Source organism: Scyliorhinus torazame, chromosome 22 (assembly GCF_047496885.1).
Source record: "Scyliorhinus torazame isolate Kashiwa2021f chromosome 22, sScyTor2.1, whole genome shotgun sequence".
NCBI lineage: Eukaryota > Metazoa > Chordata > Chondrichthyes > Carcharhiniformes > Scyliorhinidae > Scyliorhinus > Scyliorhinus torazame.
The window spans coordinates 87,256,574-87,277,290 of NC_092728.1; the positions used below are offsets into that span (position 1 = coordinate 87,256,574).

A 20,717-nucleotide genomic window follows, 5' to 3' on the forward strand; every position below is an offset into this window, starting at 1 on the left:
TTCTTCACGCTTACAACTTCTTCCACCGGGCAGGAGATACAAAAGTCTGAGAACACACACAAACCGATTCAAAAACAGCTTCTTCCTTGCGGTTACCAGACTCCTAAATGACCCTCTTATGGACTGATCTTATCTCTTCACAAATCTTCTCTACTGAGTAGTGCGACACTCCTGTAAGCTTCATCCGATGCCTGTGTCTCTGCATTTACATTTATGTTTTCCCTATATATTTTCTGTTCATGTACGGAATGATCTCTTTGAACTGTACGCAGAACAATACTTTTCACTGTACCTCGGTACACGTGACATTAAAAAAATCCAATCCAATTCAATCAGAATGTAGTTTTATAAAAATGTAAATTGTGAGAGCCAGTTACAAGTTTCAGTTCTTCTTTGAAGTAATTCTTGATATTCACAGCTGTGAAAGGTTTGCCTTGGTATGTGCTAACTGTAATTCACCTTGGAAACCTCCAGAAACTGACCATCTTATAATATCATACTTGTCAGGTGACCTGTGGCAGTCATTTTGTACCAGTGATTTTACTTGCTTTAAAAAGTCCTTTAGAACCAGGTCAATATATATATTGACCAGCTGATTCAGTTAAAGATAATATTCCTCACAGACACACATCACACCACAATAACAATAGACATAACATTAGAGAGGTATGATTTTACTTTACATTCTAATCGGGATTTTCTCTTGTCAAATAACCATTAGCTAGGTAATGGGGATTTTTAGACTACGCGTTTTCACCCACAGGCTGGTGGGAATCTGGAACTTGCAGCCTGAAAAGGTGGTAAAGGCGGGAAGTCTCACAACATAAGAAGCATTTAAATGAGCACTTTAAACGTCACAGCACACAAGGCTACGGCCCCAAGTGCTGGAAAATGGGATCAGAATAGATGAATGCTTGATGGCTGGCACAGATACGGTGGGCCGAATGGCCTCTTTTTGGGGCTGTAAACCGCTGTGACTATGACCGAGGGTCAAATGCCTCAGCAAATGACGACATAAGAAAAGGTGATTCAGCATTCTGTGATATACAAATAAAAAACACCAGTTGCCTGATGCTTAAATGTCATTTATTTGATTCCAACTCTCAAATTACCAGTTTTTTTTTAATATTTATTTAATCTCTAAGACCTGAACTGTCAGATTTACCACAGGCCGGAAATTTCCAACTAAAGGAACAAGGTTAGATGCCAGCTAAGGTACAAAGTAACAGAACAATGCCATCCTTGGCAAATTCCCAATGCGGCTAAAATAGCAGCAAAATTTGAATATCTGGTTCAAATGTTTCCTGTAGGTTTTGTTTTGAAAAGTAGATTGGTGCTACCTCTGTGTCATGAGAATGTCGCTTTAAGAAATGTTTGGCTGCTCATGTTACTGCAGGGATGTCAGAGTATGGGTGGAGCAGAGCTCCACTTCTGCTTTTTAGTTTCACTTTGAGAAAAGCTAGGGTGTGTCTGTGTCTTTTTGGTGTTGTGTTGCAGCTGAAGTCAGACAAAGCAACTGTACTGTTGAGCTCTCTGCCATGAAAGACTATCTCTGGCTCATTTGGTGTATTCGGAATTATAAATGTTCTCAGTAGTGAATGTAAATCCTGATGTCTTCTGTTTAAAGGTTTGTTAAGTCTTCTGGGTGTTAAAAGGACAGCTTACAGATTATTTAGTGTTGTATTCTTTGGGGGTGTATTTGATTTACTGGTTGCTAAGATGTTCACTGTTTGTTTTAGAAAGATTAACTTGAGTTCATAGAATAAACATTGTTTTGCTGTTTTAAAAAATTCTTGTCCATTTCTGAAGTACCACACTTGTAGAGTGGGCCCTGTGCTCCCCATACCACAATCTATTACAAAAGTTGTAGGTCAGGTGAACTCCATGATACACTTTGGGGTTCTCTAAACCCTGGCCCATAACATTTGTTATATTATTCACTTTCTTAACCGACTGCCAAGATTTACCCCCTACCATTTTAATTTATGCTTTGGCGAGATTTTGTTTTAGTCAGCCTGAACACAGGCGTGACAGAATGACTTATCACAGAAAACAGTAAACTAGGATACCCCGAAGCGGGCAAAGAAGAGCTCGTCATTAAATATTCTTCCTGAAGAAAGGAAAGGGGGAATCACACAGATGGGATTTTCTGTTTTTTTACATCAGCGCCTGCTATTACTTAAAATTGCAAAGATATAGAAGGATCTCTTAACGTCCGTTAGTGTTGGTTCAATTGTGTCGGATCCTGCCCCCCTTCCCAGCATGGGGTACCAACAATCAATATCCAGGTAGAGTCAGAACAAAAGATTGAAGAAGTACATTTTGGGTATCTAAAAGATGGTCCGCATTGTGATTCAAAGGTTCAGACTGATAGCTACTTCCACAGACCATTCTTCCCAACTGTTCACTTGCTTCTGTCTTTAATGCCATCGTTCTCAGAGAAATTTCTATTGTCTCCTTCCTGATATGGCTTCCTCGTCAGCTCCCTCAAATCCAAGGACTGCGGCCTCAGGCACGACTCCTGCTTAGCCACCAATCATCCGGTCAAGTGCTATCGGCCTCGCACTCGTCCTTCTCCCAAAGCTGCGGCCTACTTAACGATCAACTCCTTTTCTCCAGAGCTGCTTCTATCCTCACCTACAACAGCAAGCGAGAAGAACTCATGATTTTCCTCCATCGCCTGCATTGATCAGTTGCATCTGGATCTAGCCTTGCCAACTCCTTGCTCAGAAATCTACCCCCTCCCCAGGCTTTCTCCCGAGTTCCTGTCTTTCTCCGGCTCCTACGCCATTCAGCTCATGACACCTCTGAGCTCTTCATCCATGAGACCCACCCCATGCTCCTTACCCAATTTCCATGAAATTTGCGAGGCAACCAACATACCTTATGGTGGGCAATTTGAATAAAATGTTTCCTGACGGAAAATTTCATTGCTGTTTTGCAGTCGACTGTGCTCAAGTTGGATTAAGTCCCAGGGCAGGGCTTTAGACTGAATTCGACCTTTGGTGTAGATGTTTTGGTGAATTTGAGGTGATCTGGACGTAGTTTTGCTTTGTCTTTGTGTTTTATGGTTTACACAGAGCACTCTCCGAGCGAATTGGATGTAATTTGTCTTTGAGCTTTCAGTTGCTCATGTCCAAGTGTTTATCCAAATGTTTCATTGTCAGGTGGAGTGTTCTAAACAGGGCCACAATGGTCTAATTTCAGTTGGATGTTCCCACAGTTGATAAATTAGAAGAGGTACATTTACTTGTGTAATGTTGACCCTTCAACTAACTTACAAAAATAAAATCACATGAGGTGAATGAAGAGCAAAAAAGTAGCTTTATTTCAGGCAGTAACTTTAAACCTGAGCAGGCAAAAGGAATTGCAACGAGGCTGAATTAAGAGATGCTGTTTACCACGAGAGTTTGAGAAGATATGCTGTCCTGGTCGATATCAGGGATTTTGCTGCTTTTGTCCATGTTGGTACCTGATTGATGAAGTTATCCATTTTATATTTTGTTCGTATTATCAAACATTTAGCCTCTTCTGAGATTTTGTTGCTTTCGAGACATTCCAAGGTATTATAATTTCTGAACAACAATGAAGGTTTGTGCGCTAAATTCTTAACTTTTGGTAGTAAGTGTGAATTACTGTGAAACAGTGTCAAATTGGTATGTTTTATTTCTCGTTAAATAGAAATACAGGTTTACGCCACAGAGAGCAGTGATTTGGCCCTTTGTCTGTGCCAACGAAGTGGCTACCTAATCTCACCTTCCCGCTCTTTGCCTGTAACCCTGTAGCTTACAGCACATTGTGTTATTTAAGCACTGAGAGTTTATGCCTCTATTACCCTTTCAGGCAGAAAGAAATATCCAATGCCTTTCCACTCTATCCAAGTCTCCTGTATATCTTAATTAAATCTTGTCTCGGCCTCCTCCTTTGCCAAGGAAACAACCACAGTCTCTCCGATATTTCCTCATGGCTAAGAGTCTCCATTCTTGGCAAAATCCTCTATCTCTCCTATAACCCCTCTCGTGTGGTCGTATCCTTCCTGTAAAATGGTGACCAGGACTGTATGCAGTATGGTCAAATGGTCGCATTGCCCAATTAGGAATGTTTATTGCATCTGTGATTTACACGGAGTACCTTAAGACATTGCCTGGTTGATTCTGTAGGCTGCTTGTGATGCTACAAGTTACCCTTTCGTATATCGTAGGTGGCATTGTGGCACGGTTCAGTCAACCATTACTGTAATCATTGAAGTCAGGTAAATTTGATCTTGATAGTTGCTTGTGGCCACGAAAGGTTTGTAAAATATGGTAAGGTATGTCAAAAACAAGTTGTAACTATCCTGCAAACTCATGCACCTTCCAATTAGCCTTAAACTCCCTGGCAAGTTGCCTTGTGTTTCTTACATGTTTGGGTCACATTACGTGTTTTTGCGTGTCGCTTTTCTGTATGAATTGAGTTTTGATGAGTGTTTTTTTCTGTCTTATCTGATTGGTAATTCTTCTGTCACATGTGGTTCTTATTGTTGGAGGGATTTTGTTTCTGTCAAGGCCATTTGTTCCAGCTATTCTGGAATGTAATTACTGCTGTTTGGGAAATCCCATAAGGCCAGCTTTCAATCCAGGGAAGTCATATTAATTTACAATAACCAGCTCTTGTACACGTTCTGTCAGCTTTTCCTGTTTGCTACTGCTGGATGAGTCTGCTGTGATTTTTGTTTTTTTTGAAAAACATTTTATTTGAGGCATTTTTCAAAATACATACGTAATAAAGAAGAAGAAAACACAAAAAAACAATCGCGGCAACAGCAAGCAATCAAAACATCCTCAACCCTCTTTTCCAACCCTCCCCCTTTTTAACCTTTCAACCCAACCTGAACTGAAAAGAAACCCCTCCCCCTCAAACTGATGACTCAAAAAGAGGCAGATGAACAGGTTCCACCTCGAGATGAACCCCTCCTCTGCCCCCCTAATGGCGAACCTGATCTTCCCTACGCGCAGAAACTCTGCAACATCACTCACCCACACCCGACGGGCAGCACGGTAGCATTGTGGATAGCACAATTGCTTCACAGCTCCAGGGTCCCAGGTTCGATTCCGGCTTGGGTCACTGTGTGTGCGGAGTCTGCAAATCCTCCCCGTGTGTGCGTGGGTTTCCTCTGGGTGCTCCGGTTTCCTCCCACAGCCCAAAGATGTGCAGGTTAGGTGGATTGGCCATGATAAATTGCCCTTAGTGTCCAAAATTGCCCTTAATGTTGGGTGGGGTTACTGGGTTATGGGGATAGGGTGGAGGTGTTGACCTTTGGTAGGGTGCTCTTTCCCAGAGCCGGTGCAGACTCGATGGGCCGAATGGCCTCCTTCTGCACTGTAAATTCTATGATAATCTATGCTTGGCGGCTCTGAGTCCTACCAGCACAACAAGATCCGTCTCCGGGGTATCAGGGAGGCAAAGGCCACTACATTGGCCCCTCTCCCCACCTGCACTCCCGAATCCTCCGACACTCCAAGTATTGACACCTCCGAAATTGGAGCTACTGTTTACCCCCAAGTCTTTGATATCGTATCTGTAAATCTTGGCCAAAACCCCTGCTGCGATTTATTGTCTGCAGCGAGATTCCCATTTACTTTGAGGTTTGTGCAGTCCCCGTTTATTAATGTGGTAATTAATATGTTATGTTATTGGTGGTTTACTGTTGTTATGGCATCAGGGGTCAGGGTCATTTGCAGTGCATTGTTAATTCAGTAAACTTTGTGTTATCAGGCACTCCACCAACCGGAACACACTACTCACCGGATTCTGATGTTCCCCTAATACAAATTGTCACTTCATACGGAAGGGAAGCAATTACAAAGTTATCCTGAACCCATGCCATTCCGTTGGTGAATGGCATTAACTGGCATTTCCGTTGAACAAGCACCACCCATTCCCACAGGTGCTGGATAATGATTTTTACTGTACTTGGTTTGGCTGGGCAGAGTACAAAATTGTTTTTTTTTTGTACTCATTTTCGGGATGTGGGCGTCACGAGTTAGGCCAGCATTTATTGCCCATCCCTAGTTTCCCCTCAGAAGGTGGTGGTGAGTTGCCACCTTGAACTGCTGCAGTCCTTCCGGTGTAGGTACACCCACTGTGCTGTTAGGGAGGGAGATCCAGGATTTTGTCCCAGCGGCAGCGAAGGAATGGCGATATATTTCCAATTCAGGGTGGTGAGTGACTTCGAGGTGAACCCCCAGGTGGTGGGGTCACTGTACATATGTATATTTGGACATTGTCTGGGAGGTGGAGTGCTTTTCTTGGAGTCATAGTGCCAATTTGAACAAAAACAATCTGGCAGAAAAAAAATGTTCATTGCTCATGTAAGATTTGACTTGAATACAAAGCATTCTGAATAAAGAGCAAAGGTGCAACTCTCACGTAAATGTTTAATTAAGTTTCAAATCACAATATCTGGCTGCCTGGGCCCTCACTAGGGAGGCCAACTCCCTGGGCCCTCACTAGGGAGGTCAACTCCATGGGTCCTGTCTTGGGAGGCCGGCTGCCTGGGCCTCGACCAGGGTGGCTGACTCACTGGGCCCTGATTTGGGAAGCCGCCTGCCTGGGTCTTGACTAGGGAGGCCACCTCCCTGGGCCCTGACTAGGGAGGCCGGCTGCCTGGGCCCTGATTTGGGAAGCTACCTGCCTGGGTCTTGACTAGGGAGGCCGACTGTCTGGGTCTTGACTAGGGAGGCCGACTGCCTGGGTCTTGACTAGGGAGGCCAACTGCCTGGGCCCTGACTACAGAGGCTGACTCCCTGAGCCCTGACTAGAGAGGCCGACTGCCTGGGCCCTGACTAGAGAGGCTGACTCCCTGGACCCTGACTAGGGAGGCTGACTGCTTGGGCCCTGACTAGGGAGGCTGACTGCCTGTCTCTGACTTGGAAGGCTGACTGCCTGTCCCTGACTTGGAAGGCCGACTGCCTGGGCCCTGACTAGGGAGGCCGACTTCCTGGACCCTGACTAGGGAGGCTGACTGCCTGGGCCCTGACTAGGGAGGCCGAGTCCCAGTGCCCTGACTTGGGACAGCGACTGCCTGGGGCCTGACTAGGGAGGCTGACTGCCTGGACCCTGACGAGGGAGGTTGACTGCCTGGACCCTGACTAGGGAGGCTGACTGCTTGGGCCCTGACTAGGGAGGTCGACTGCCTGTCCCTGACTTGGAAGGCCGACTGCCTGTCCCTGACGTGGAAGGCCGACTGCCTGTCCCTGACTTGGAAGGCCGACAGCCTGGGCCCTGACTTGGGAGGCCGACTTCCTGGGCCCTGTCTAGGGAGGCCGACTCCCTGGGCCCTGTCTTGCGAGGCCGACTTCCTGGGCCCTGACTTGAGAGGCTGACTGCAACGGCCCTCCTATTTCCTGTTGATGCACTCTGGGGAAAGAGTGGTTTGGATTAAGAAACTGTTTTTTAAAGAGATATATTGGTGAACATTCGTATTAAGTGTAAAGGTATGTTTACTATTAGAAACACTTTAACAGGAGGTTGATTTTAGAATAGCTTGCTTTATTTGAGATTCTGTCCTGTCAATTTGTGCTTGATAATGTTCTTGTAAAGCATATTGGAACATTAGTTGAAGGTGCTATATAGATATAGGTTGTTGTTGGGGCCAGGTCTGTGCCTGGAGCTTCTATGATGATCATTACCATTCCAATTCTAGCCCCATTCTACATTTACTTGTGTATAAATGGTGGCTTGAACACGTTTGTGATTTCAAGGATTAAATGCAATCTGGTTGGCAGATGAATGAATATTGATAACGTTCTTGTCTTCAGTGGGCCAGTTTGTGATTCAACCTTAACCATTGCTTTCCACTTTTCACAAGTGGTGCATTTCTATTGTAAGTTCGGGGGTCTGACTGAACTCTCGTGATGCGATGTGAGACAGATCAGTGGTCTGACAATGGATCAGGTACAAATCCCAATTTTTATTGTCAAACTTGGTTTCAGTAAATGTATTTGCGCGTCCCTTTAAAACTGACGCACACTGATTCATAAATTGAAATATCCCACCCATGTTGGTGCCATAATTGAGCAATCTAACTATTTCCATTGTAACTGCTGAATGAGGAGCTTTATGAAGCTGGGAGCTGCAGTGTAAATTAAGCATTTCTAATGTAAACCCACTAACTTATTTTGACACTCTCTGTGCAGCACTTTGTGCTTATTTGTTTGCTGGAATCTGGCCTGTTTGTTAACACTCTTGGCCCTATGCCAAACAAGCTGGTGAATGTGCCAGCCAGGTACATTCATCCTGACACATCACCTGGCCAAAACCTCTGGAAGGTTGTGCCCCAGAAGTCCCCCAGAAGATGCTCTGGGGTCCCCTTGAAAGGCTTAACTACATGGGCCCGACCAGGTGGTAGAAATTTCAATAGGGGAGCATTTCGGGAACAGTGACCACAATTCAGTAAGTTTTTTAAAGTGCTGGTGGACAAGGATAAGAGTGGCCCTAGGGTGAATGTGCTAAATTGGGGGAAGGCTAATGATAACAATATTAGGCGGGAACTGAAGAACATAGATTGGAGGTGGATGTTTGAGGGCAAATCAACATCTGACATGTGGGAGGCTTTCAAATGTCAGTTGAAAGGAATTCAGGACCGGCATGTTCCTGTGAGGAATAAGGATAAATATGGAAAATTTTGGGAATCTTGGATAACGAGAGATATTGTAGGCATTTGTCAGGAGGCTAGAAGGCTAAAAGGAGGCATTTGTCAGGGCTAGAAGGTTGGGAACAGACGAAGCCTGTGTGGAATACAAGGAAAGTAGGAACTTAAGCAAGGAGTCAGAAGGGCTAAAAGGGGTCACAAAAAGTCATTGGCAAATGGGGTTAAGGAAAATCCCAAGGCTTTTTACACGTACATAAAAAGCAAGAGGGTAGACAGGGAAAGGGTCGGCCCACTGAAGGACAGGGGAGGGAGTCTATGTGTGGAGCCAGAGGAAATGGGCAAGGTACTAAATGAGTACTTTGCATCAATATTCACCAAAGGATATTTATAGTTGAAGGTATAAACCTTCAAGGAATTGGTGGATGTTGAGTCTGGAGAAGGGTGTGTAGTTAGCCTGGGTCACATTGAGATCCAAAAAGATCTTGAAAAATATTAAGGTGGATAGGTCCCCAGGGCCTGATGGGATCTACCCCAGAATGCTGAAGGAGGCTAGAGAGGAAATTGCTGAGGCCTTGACAGAAATCTTTGGATCCTCACTGTCTTCAGGTTATGGCCTGGAGGACTGGAGAATAGAATGTTGTTCCTTTGTTTAAGAAGGGTAGCAAGGCTAATCCAGAGAACTACAGGCCGGTGAGCCTTACGTCAGTAGTAGAGAAATTACTGGAGAGAATTCTTTGAGACAGGATCTACTCCCATTTGGAAGCAAGTGGTCGTATTAGCGAGAGGCAGCACATGTTCTGTGAAGGGGAGGTCGTGTCTCACTAACTTGATAGAGTTTTTCGAGGAGGTCACAAAGATGATTGATGCAGGTAGGGCAGTGGATGTTGTCTACATAGAATTCAGTAAAGCCTTTGACAAGGTCCCTCATGGCAGACTGGTACAAAAGGTGAAATCACACTGGATCAGAGGTGAGCTGGCACGATGGATACAGAACTGGTTAGGTCATAGAAGGCAGAGAGTAGCAATGGAAGGATGCTTTTCTAATTGGAGGGCTGTGACTAGTGGTGTTCTGCAGGGATCAGTGCTGGGATCTTTGCTGTTCGTAGTATATATAAATGATTTGGAGGGAAACGTAACTGGTCTGATTAGTAAGTTTGCGGACGACACAAAGGTTGGTGGAATTGCGGAGAGCGGTGAGGACTGTCAGAGGATATAGCAAGATTTAGATCATTTGGAGACATGGGCGGCGAGATGGCAGATGGAGTTTAATCCGGACAAATGTGAGGTAATGCATTTTGGAAGGTCTACTACAGGTAGGGAATTATACAGTGAATGGTAGAACCCTCAAGAGTATTGAAAGTCAAAGAGATCTAGGAGTACAGGTCCACAGGTCACTGAAAGGGGCAACACAGGTGGAGAAGGTAGTCAAGAAGGCATACGGCATGCTTGCCTTCATTGGCCGGGGCACTGAGTATAAGAATTGGCAAGTCATGTTGCAGCTGTATAGAACCTTAGTTAGGCCACACTTGGAGTATAGTGTTCAATTCTGGTCGCCACACTGCCAGAAGGATGTGGAGGCTTTAGAGAGGGTGCAGACGAGATTTACCAGGATGTTGCCTGGTATGGTGGGCATTAGCTATGAGGAGAGGTTGAATAAACTTGGTTTGTTCTCACTGGAACAATGGAGATTGAGGGGCGACCTGATAGAGGTCTACAAAATTATGAGCGGCATAGACTGAGTGGATAGTCAGAGGCTTTTCCCCAGGGTAGAGGGGTCAATTATGAGGGGGCACAGGTTTACGGTGCGAGGGGCAAGGTTTAGAGTAGATGCAGGAGGTAAGTTTTTTACACAGGGTAGTGGGTGCCTGGAACTCGCTGCCTGAGGAGGTGGTGGAAGCAGGGACGATAGTGACATTTAAGGGGCATCTTGACAAATACATGAATAGGATGGGAATAGAGGGATATGGACCCAGGAAGTGTAGAAGATTTTAGTTTAGATGGGCAGCAGGGTTGGTGAAGGATTGGAGGGCCGAAGGGCCTATTCCTGTGCTGTACTTTTCTTTGTTTTGTATGGGGATTGCCTAGGAAGGTTTGGACCTCCCACAGGCAATTCCATGTGTCTGGAACTCTCCAAAACCTGAGTCAAAGTTGAAGACTTGGGATGGTTCCAACTCACTTACCAAACTAATCACCCAGGATTAAAACTAGTTCAAATTCTATCCCGCCTACCCCTCCCCCGACCTGACAATCCCCCCACCCCCGACCCGACTGTCCCACCCCTGACCCGACTGTCCGCCCCCTGACCCGACTGTCCCCCCCCTGACCCCGACTGTCCCCCCCTGACCCCGACTGTCCCCCCCTGACCCCGACTGTCCCCCCCTGACCCCGACTGTCCCCCCCTGACCCCGACTGTCCCCCCCCGACCCCAACTGTCCCCCCCCGACCCCAACTGTCCCCCCCTGACCCCAACTGTCCCCCCCTGACCCCGACTGTCCCCCCCTGACCCCGACTGTCCCCCCCTGACCCCGACTGTCCCCCCCCTGACCCCGACTGTCCCCCCCTGACCCCGACTGTCCCCCCCTGACCCCGACTGTCCCCCCCTGACCCCGACTGTCCCCCCCTGACCCCGACTGTCCCCCCCTGACCCCGACTGTCCCCCCCTGACCCCGACTGTCCCCCCCTGACCCCGACTGTCCCCCTCTGACCCCGACTGTCCCCCCCCTGACCCCGACTGTCCCCCCCCTGACCCCGACTGTCCCCCCCCTGACCCCGACTGTCCCTCCCCCTGACCCCGACTGTCTCCCCCTGACCCCGACTGTCTCCCCCTGACCCCGACTGTCTCCCCCTGACCCCGACTGTCTCCCCCTGACCCCGACTGTCTCCCCCTGACCCCGACTGTCTCCCCCTGACCCCGACTGTCTCCCCCTGACCCCGACTGTCTCCCCCTGACCCCGACTGTCTCCCCCTGACCCCGACTGTCTCCCCCTGACCCCGACTGTCTCCCCCTGACCCCGACTGTCTCCCCCTGACCCCGACTGTCTCCCCCTGACCCCGACTGTCTCCCCCTGACCCCGACTGTCTCCCCCTGACCCCGACTGTCTCCCCCTGACCCCGACTGTCTCCCCCTGACCCCGACTGTCTCCCCCTGACCCCGACTGTCTCCCCCTGACCCCGACTGTCTCCCCCTGACCCCGACTGTCTCCCCCTGACCCCGACTGTCTCCCCCTGACCCCGACTGTCTCCCCCTGACCCCGACTGTCTCCCCCTGACCCCGACTGTCCCCCCCTGACCCCGACTGTCCCCCCCTGACCCCGACTGTCCCCCCTGACCCCGACTGTCCCCCCTGACCCCGACTGTCCCCCCTGACCCCGACTGTCCCCCCTGACCCCGACTGTCCCCCCTGACCCCGACTGTCCCCCCTGACCCCGACTGTCCCCCCTGACCCCCCCTGACCCCGACTGTCCCCCCTGACCCCGACTGTCCCCCCTGACCCCGACTGTCCCCCCTGTCCCCGACTGTCCCGCCCTGACCCCGACTGTCCCGCCCTGACCCCGACTGTCCCGCCCTGACCCCGACTGTCCCGCCCTGACCCCGACTGTCCCGCCCTGACCCCGACTGTCCCGCCCTGACCCCGACTGTCCCCCCGCTGACCCCGACTGTCCCCCCGCTGACCCCGACTGTCCCCCCGCTGACCCCGACTGTCCCCCCGCTGACCCCGACTGTCCCCCCCCTGACCCCGACTGTCCCCCCCCTGACCCCGACTGTCCCCCCCCTGACCCCGACTGTCCCCCCCGACCCCGACTGTCCCCCCCCTGACCCCGGCTGCCCCCCCCGACCCGACTGCTCTTGTACACCCACAAACCACCCTAACACTTACACACCTCCCTCAAATACTTGCCTCCTACTACCCCCTCACCCACCTGCCACCCTACCCTCTCAGACTCTTGCCTGCCATCGTCTCCCCCCCCCCCCCCCCCCCCGCCCCCTCCACTTCCCGGAATACGACAGCTGGTGCCGTGACAACGCAGGGACGGCTTGGCTTCTTTCGACAATACGACTGAAGGAGTCCTAGAACAGGTGCACTCCGTATTTCTGAGAAAGCCCTGCTTGGAAGTCTGGGCAAGAAATGTGAACTCCAGTGGAAGGCACGTATTAATAGGAGCAGCGTGGCAACCTAACGGTGGCTGCCTCCTCTCGGAAGGCTTGTCCCTGTGTAGCTGAGCAGGAGACACCAGTTCTAATTCCTGATCAAAGCTGAACTAATGGAACCAGAGTTTGGAACACTGCAAATTGTCTTCCTGCAGTTTGGTCCGTACTACAAGTTTAGCGTAAATAATACTAGCAAATGTACTTAAGTATGTTTATTGTGGCAGTTAAAGTGTATATCGGAACTGTCAAGACAATGTTGCAAAAGACAAAAGTTTTCTGCCAGTAGCGTTTGGTTCTATTAACTCTACAATGAAGGCTCAAAATCGGAATTTACATATTGTTACAGTTAGTAAGAGACAGATAAGATGTACACAAAAGAATGCAGTAGGAATATTATCATAAAGTAACTGCATAAATTAAAAAAAGGTGCGCAGCCCCTCCCTTACCCCCAGAGATGATTATGAGCAATATTTATTTACCTGTATCAGATTCTTTGACGTCAATGGGCATGGGATAGTAAACAAGGGATTAGAATACACGCATACACAAACACACAGTCACTCCCATTTTCTTGCGTTTTTAAGCTGCAATGCCAATATTTATGTTTCTCACCCCTGTTTCTCTCTCCTCCCCCCCCCCCCCCCCCCCAGGAGAAAATGAAAGTAAAGATGGGGGATTATATGATGGGATATTCCATCATAACAGATTGACGTGTTGGTGTGAAATTCCTCATGTTATTTTAAAGTGATAGATCTACCCATTTAGAATAGATTAATTTCAATGGGTTTGCGACGAACTTGCCCCGCTAAAATGACAGGAGGAATTTCATAGTGATGCTTAGGCTGTTATACGTTGATGCCTCGCATCGAGGCGGCGATTCTCCGAGTCCTGTGATGGCCCGGAGAATCGCCACGATGCCCCGACGCGGTGCGCGATTCTCCGATGTGCGGAGAATCGGCGCCATTTGTAGCGCCGCGGCCGCCGATTCTCCAGCCCGGATGGGCCAAGTGGTCGTGCCGATACGACAGTCCCGCCGGTGCCGTTCACCCCTGGTCGCTGACGGTGGGAACGGCCGGGTGGCGGCCTGTGGGATGGGGGGGCTCCTTCACCGGGGGGGGGTGGGGGCCGCCAATGGGGTCCCTCTGATGGGGTCTGGCCCGCGATCGGGGCCCACTGATCGGCGGGCCGGCCTCTCTTTCCCCCCCCCCCCCCCCCGGCCTACTTCTTGGCGTGGCCGTCCCCTGAACACCGACCCATGTTGGTCAGGGCCGGCGCACAGAAGAAGTCCCCCGCGCATGCGCAGGTTGGCGCGGCCCAACTGCGCATGCCCGGGTTGGCGTGGCGCCCATTTGTTGCCGCGAAAGGAGGCTGGAGCGGCGTGAACCGCTCCAGCGCCATGCTGGCCAGAATCGGTCGTCCTCAGGGCCTGTTCGCGCCATCGTGAAACGCGACGGTGTTCACGATGGCGCGGGCACTTGGCCTCCATATTGGAGAATCGCCCCCGGAGTTTCGGCTCCAACGTGCTTTCGTTTTCAAACGATGACTTTTCGTTCCCCGTGTTTGAATGCGGTGACGTGCTGGTGGACTGTAGTGCGATGAGCAATGGGTTGACTTCAAAAATGAGTAGCATTATCTTTGCTTGCTCAATGAAGGAGACACCTTACTCCACAGTGTTCCCAGTAGAGATTGTTGTAAGCCAGGATTATTGGGCTGGACTTTCCGTTTGGGAGACTGTGCTCCCGCCAGCAGAGAGTCGCTACTGGTCTCCGCTGGCGCTAGGAGTGGCGCCCAGGTGCAATTCCCACTCCTTCTCCATGCTAATCTATGCATTGAGGAGAGCTCACAGGATTCCATCGCAACCCTGGTATCCGGCTGCCATTTGGAGCAAGTGGCCCTAAACCAGGGTCTGGTGCAGACTCCCCCCTCCCCGCCCCCCCCCAACACATCTCAAATTCCACCCTCCCCCCCCCCCCCCAATCATGGTAGTAACAGATTACCTACCCCCACAGCATACACACATGAGGATGACCCAATTTTTCCAGTCCCCCATCACACCCCTCAACAGAGATAATCTTCAGCGACCCCTCCAACTGAGACATCCCATCAGACCCCCAAACAGAGATCCCCATCAGAGAGACCCCCCCCCCCATCAGATCCCCAAATAGAGACACCATCAGAGACACCCCGAACTGAGACTCCCCCCCCCCCCCCCCCCCCCACCCCGCCACGAGAGACCCCAATCAGAGACCCCTGCCTGAAAGCTGAAGAGCTGTCCAGGCAGTAAAATGAAAAAGATAACTGCATTTTTACTTGCTCTTACCTAATATCTGCTGTGGAAAAGAGGAAGTGAAAGCACTTAGTTGCTTTTGATGTGGCGAGGAACTGTCAATCATAGCAAGTGTTTATAAGCATTGTGGTTATCATCAAAGCAGGACATTTGAGATTTATTCAAACATGAAAGGAAAGCGAGATCAACAATCCATCAAGCACCTGCCTCTGGAGTAATAAAACTGTCAATCACTGGCTAAGGCAATGTATCACAGTGAAATTGAATGGAAGATTTGCATTTCAAATGCCGTCAAAGGATTTGAAGCCCTTTGAAGTGTACTTGGCTTTTGAGGAAGCCTCTAACACTTGAACAGCTGCTACTTTAAATACTTTTGTCTGAGGTAGCAGATGTTAGAGAAGGGTAAGGGAGGTCTCTGATGCGGGGAGGTCGCTGTCGCGGGGGAGGTCGCTGACGCAGGGCAGGTCACAGACACGGGGGAGGTCGCAGATGCGGGGGAGGTCTTCAAAGCACGGTAGGTCGCCGACGCGGGGATAGGTCTCTGATGGGGGCTGGAGTGATCGGTGGTTCAGGCAGGGGGGCAGGATTTGCGTTATTGGGGGAGGGGGCCTTCCGATGAACTTTGGGGGGCACCTCAATTATTCACTGACCCTCTTGACCCAACGTGGGGCCCACCGCATCAGGGCCCCACTTGGGGAAAATTGTACCAAATCCCAGTGGGAGGATTTCCCACTATGGAAGTTGTACATAACGGGGAGGTGGAGACCCGGGCTTCCAGCCCGTTAATCAGATGCAAATGGTCTCGTGCCGGCATGCTGCCTGTAGCTCGCTGCTTCCACCATCGGGGGACAGGAACATCAGAACGGCAGGCGCCAATCCTGTTTTTCGTGCTCCATTCTCCGCCGGATCGGGAAATCGGTTTTGGGCAATGGGAAATCCACCCTATTACATCTTGGGGATAGTGGGATGCACTCGCATGAATATTAGCCTATTAACATTAATGGCTAGGAGATGACACACACTTGAGTTCCCAGTTTATGTTCTTGCCATGCAAAGCTTGAACTCTTGGAAGTTGTACTCTCTCTTCAAAACCTTCATCCAAAATGCTCGAGTGGTTACTGGGTGGAAAGAGAGTGTTTCAGGTCCACTTGAGCATTTGGGGTTTTTCTTTTCTTACAGATATCCCGAGCAAGCTGGAAACATTTAGAGAGGTATTAATAATCTGTGGAAATTCTCAGAGCTAATTTCTAGAGTACGACAAGCACCCATAGATTCATCAGAACTCCTTTCCTGCGTCAATTACAGAACAAATGAAACCTTGCAGTGTGACAAAATATACTGCCCAGGCTTGCATTTCGCTATGTTACTGGACTGCCCTGTTCCAGGCATGCTTTCAGGTTGAATATTATTAATATTGCAGAAGGCACCTGAACAGCGATAGATACCACCCTTGAAGCCCTCTGCGTACCTAAACAGGTTCTGGTGTTCTGTAGAGCAGAAGCAAAATAGCCTCCCAAACACGATGGAATTTTATTACAATACTATTTTTTTTTTTTAAATGATCGTAAGCACAAATAGTCTGAACTTTCATTTTCACCAGCAAATTGCTGTTACGCGAGAGAAGAAAAGTTTGTATACATATTACAAGTTCATACTTTTGAAGGAAATAAATACACAGAAGTATTTTTCTTTTCATTTCCAAATAAACACAGCTCAGGGTGTATATATGTTGATTTAAGGCTGATTTCATATACCGGGTCAATTCAGTTCTACTTCTTGAATGTTCAAAACACCTAGTTCTTTTCAATGGAAAGTGTTGGGGTTGGGTCTAATCATCATAGTAACGGACTTGAGGGAGTAAGCCCCTCCTCTGAACTCTGCCCAGTACACGCCATCCTGGTACTTGCTGCGATAGTGTCCACCACGGTACCACACACCATTGAGATTGGAGTGTGCACAGGCATTATACCACCATCCACCTTTCTGATAATGCGCACAGTTGCCTACAGAAAGAAAAAAATCTGCATCAAAAAAGTTTAAAGACCTTTGTGAAGTTAAATCATTCAATTGTGGCATAAACTTTTTTTTTTCCAGTTCTTTAAGGAAACCGTGTGCGTAATTTTCTTTATATATTAATTTTATACCCCTTGCATGGGGCGTACGAGAAAACCTTGCTGTGCCTTATGTCTTATGACCTTGTGCCAACGTTCCTTGCTGGCAACTGCCATTGCTCAGTTTGGCAATAACCCAACTGTCACATTGTAGCTGCAGCCTTTGGCAATTTGGTTGATACAATATTGAGGAAAGATATTGGCACAGATGATGTGCAATCTGTATGGGTCGAGCTAAGAAACACCTAGGGGCAAAAAAACATCCGTAGGGGTGGTATACAGACCATCAAACTGCAGTGGTAATGTTGGGGATAGCATTAGGCAGGAAATCAGAGATGCGTGCGATGAAGGAACATCTGTGATTATGGGTGACTTTAATGTATGTACAGATTGGGCGACTCAATTTAGTCACCGTACAATAGAGGAGAAATTTCAGGAATGTATACGGGATGGTTTTCTGGATTAATACATTGAGGAACAACAAAGAACAAACAAAGAACAAAGAAATGTACAGCACAGGAACAGGCCCTTCGGCCCTCCAAGCCCGTGCCGACCATGCTGCCCGACTAAACTACAATCTTCTACACTTCCTGGGTTCATATCCCTCTATTCCCATCCTATTCATGTATTTGTTAAGATGCCCCTTAAATGTCACTATCGTCCCTGCTTCCACCACCTCCTCCAGTAGTGAGTTCCAGGCACCCACTACCCTCTGTGTAAAAAAAACTTACCTCTTACATCTACTCTAAACTTTGCCCCTCGCACCGTAAACCTGTGCCCCCTCGTAATTGACCCCTCTACCCTGGGAAAAAGTCTCTGACTATCCACTCTGTCTATGCCCCTCATAATTTTGTAGACCTCTATCAGGTCTCCCCTCAACCTCCTTCGTTCCAGTGAGAACAAACCGAGTTTATTCAACCGCTCCTCATAGCTAATGCCCTCCATACCAGGCAACATCCTGGTAAATCTCGTCTGCACCCTCTCTAAAGCCTCCACATCCTTCTGGTAGTGTGGCGACCAGAATTGAACACTATACTCCAAGTGTGGCCTAACTAAGGTTCTATACAGCTGCAACATGACTTGCCAATTCTTATACTCAGTGCCCCGGCCAATGAAGGCAAGCATGCCGTATGCCTTCTTGACTACCTTCTCCACCTGTGTTGCCCCTTTCAATGACCTGTGGACCTGTACTCCTAGATCTCTTTGACTTTCAATACTCTTTAGGGTTCTACCATTCACTGTATATTCCCTACAAGAAAGGATTAGTTGGCAATCTAGTTGAGAGAACCCCTTGGGGATGAGTGACCATAATATGGTAGAATTCTTTGCCAAGGTGAATAGTGAGGTAGTTGATTCTGAGACCTGGGTCCTGAATAAAGGTAACGATGATGGTTTGAGACATGAGTTGACTATGCTGGAATGGAAAACATTATTAAAAGAAAGGACAGTGGAAAGACAATAGCAGGCATTCGAGGAACGAATAGGTGAACTCCAAAAGTTGTTTATTCCTATTTGGCGCAGGAGTAGAAAGGGAACTGTTGGCTTACAAGGGAAATTAGCGATAGTATTAGATTCAAAGAAGAAATTAGCAAGAAAAAGCAATAGACCTGAGGATTGGGAACAGTTTAAAATTCACCAAAGGGAAACTAAGGGATTGATTAAGAAAGAGAAAATACAATATGAAAGTAAGCTAGAGGGAACATAACTAACTGTAAAGGTTGCTATAGGTGTGTAAAGAGCAAAAGATTGACAAAAATTAATGTAGGCCCCTTACAGTCAGAAATGGGGGAATTCATAATGTGGAACAAAGAAATGGCTGAGGAACTAAATTCATACTTTGCTTTTGTCTTCACAAAGGAAGACATGAATAATGTACCTGAAGTTCTGAGGAACACAAATTTTAGTGAGGGGCTGAAGGAAATTAGTATTAGTAGGGAAATGGTTTGGGGGAAATTAATGGGCTTGAAGGCAGATAAATCTCCAGGGCCTGATGATCTTCATCCCAGATTACTTAAGGAAGCGGCCCTGGAAATAGTAGATCCATTGGTGGTCATTATCCAAAATTCTTTGGACTCTGGAATGGCTCCCGCAGATTGGAGGGTAGCTAATATGAACCCGCTATTCAAAAAGGGAGGTAATGAGAAAACAGGGAACTATAAACCAGTGAGCCAAGTTCGGTAGTGGGGAAGTTGCTCAAATTCATTATGAAGGATTTCATAGCTCGGCAGTTGGAAAACGGGTATAATCCAACAAAATCAGCATTGATTTATGGAAGGGAAATCATGCTTGACAAATCTACTAGAATTCTTTGAATATGTAACTAGCAGAGTTGGTCAGGGAGAACCGGTGGATGTGATTTATTTAGACTTTCAGAAGGCTTTCAACAAAGTCTCAGATAGCAGATTACTACGTAAAGTTAGAGCGCATGGGATTGTGGATAGTGTCTTGAGATGGATAGAAAGCTGGTCAGCAGACAAAGCAAACAGTTGGAATAAATGGATCTCTTTCTGATTGGCAGGCAGTGACTAATGGGGTACTGCAGAAATCTATGCTAGGACCTCAACTGTTCACATTATATATTACTGATTTGGACGAGGGAACTGAATGTATTATCTCCAGATTTACAGAAGGTACAAAGTTGGGTGGGCGCGATTTGGACAGGCTGAGTGGGCATATGAATGGCAGATGCGACATAATGTGGCTAAATCTGAGATTATCTGCTTTGGTAGCAAAAATAGGAAGTCAGGTTATTATATGAATGGGTGTAAATTGAGAGAGGTGGATACTCAGCGAGATCTTGGTGTCCTCGTGCATCAGTCGCTGAAAGTAAGCGCAGTGGTACAGCAATCAGTAAAGAAGGCAAATGGTATGTTGGCCTTTATGGCGAGGGGATTTGAGAATAGGAATAAGGATGTTTTACTGCAATTGTATAGCACATTCGTGAGGCCACACCTGGAGGATTATGGGCTGTTTTGGTGTCCTTATCTGAGGAAGGATGTTCTTGCTATGGGGGACTGCAGCGAAGATTTACCAGACTGATTCCTGGGATGCCGGGACTATCATGAGACTAAATCAGTTAGGATTATATTCATTGGCGTTTAGAAGAGTGAGGGGGGATCTCATAGAAATTTATAAAATTCCATCAGAATTAGATAGGGTAGATTCAGAAAGAATGTCCCCAATGGTGGGGAAGTCCAGAACTAGGGGTCATAGTTTGATGATAAGGGGTAAATCTTTTGGGATTGAGGCGAGGAGAAATATCTTCACCCAGAGAGTGGTGAATTTGTGGAATTCGCTACCATAGAAAGTAGTTGAGGCCAAAACTATAATTTCAAGGAGATAGATTTCGCTCTTGGGGCAAAAGGGTTCAAGGGATATGGCAACAAGTCTAGATTTTTCAGTTTCATGATTGTAAGAAGAAAGGAAGTCTAAAGAAGGCGAGTTGCAAGACCTTTGAAAACAATCACCAAGAATAAGGATAAGTCCTCACTGCCATCAGTACAGCAAAAAGGAAGCAAACCTCTTGGTGGCATGATTG

The 20,717-nt window shown here is 47.9% G+C and overlaps 2 protein-coding genes across 6 annotated transcripts in view; one reads left to right on the forward strand and one right to left on the reverse strand.

The window, feature by feature from the left end:
• Nucleotides 1-20,717, forward strand: part of LOC140399187 (ras-specific guanine nucleotide-releasing factor RalGPS1-like) — an 839,817-nt gene that overhangs the window by 316,772 nt on the left and 502,328 nt on the right. The gene's annotated exons all lie outside the window — the stretch shown is intronic.
• LOC140399186 (angiopoietin-related protein 2-like) overlaps nucleotides 15,199-20,717 on the reverse strand; it is a 59,249-nt gene continuing 53,730 nt past the window's right edge. The window contains exon 5 of the mRNA XM_072488519.1: nucleotides 15,199-17,071. Coding sequence (XP_072344620.1) covers nucleotides 16,872-17,071 — 200 coding nt within the window. The 3' untranslated portion in view covers nucleotides 15,199-16,871. The remainder of the gene's footprint in view (nucleotides 17,072-20,717) is intronic.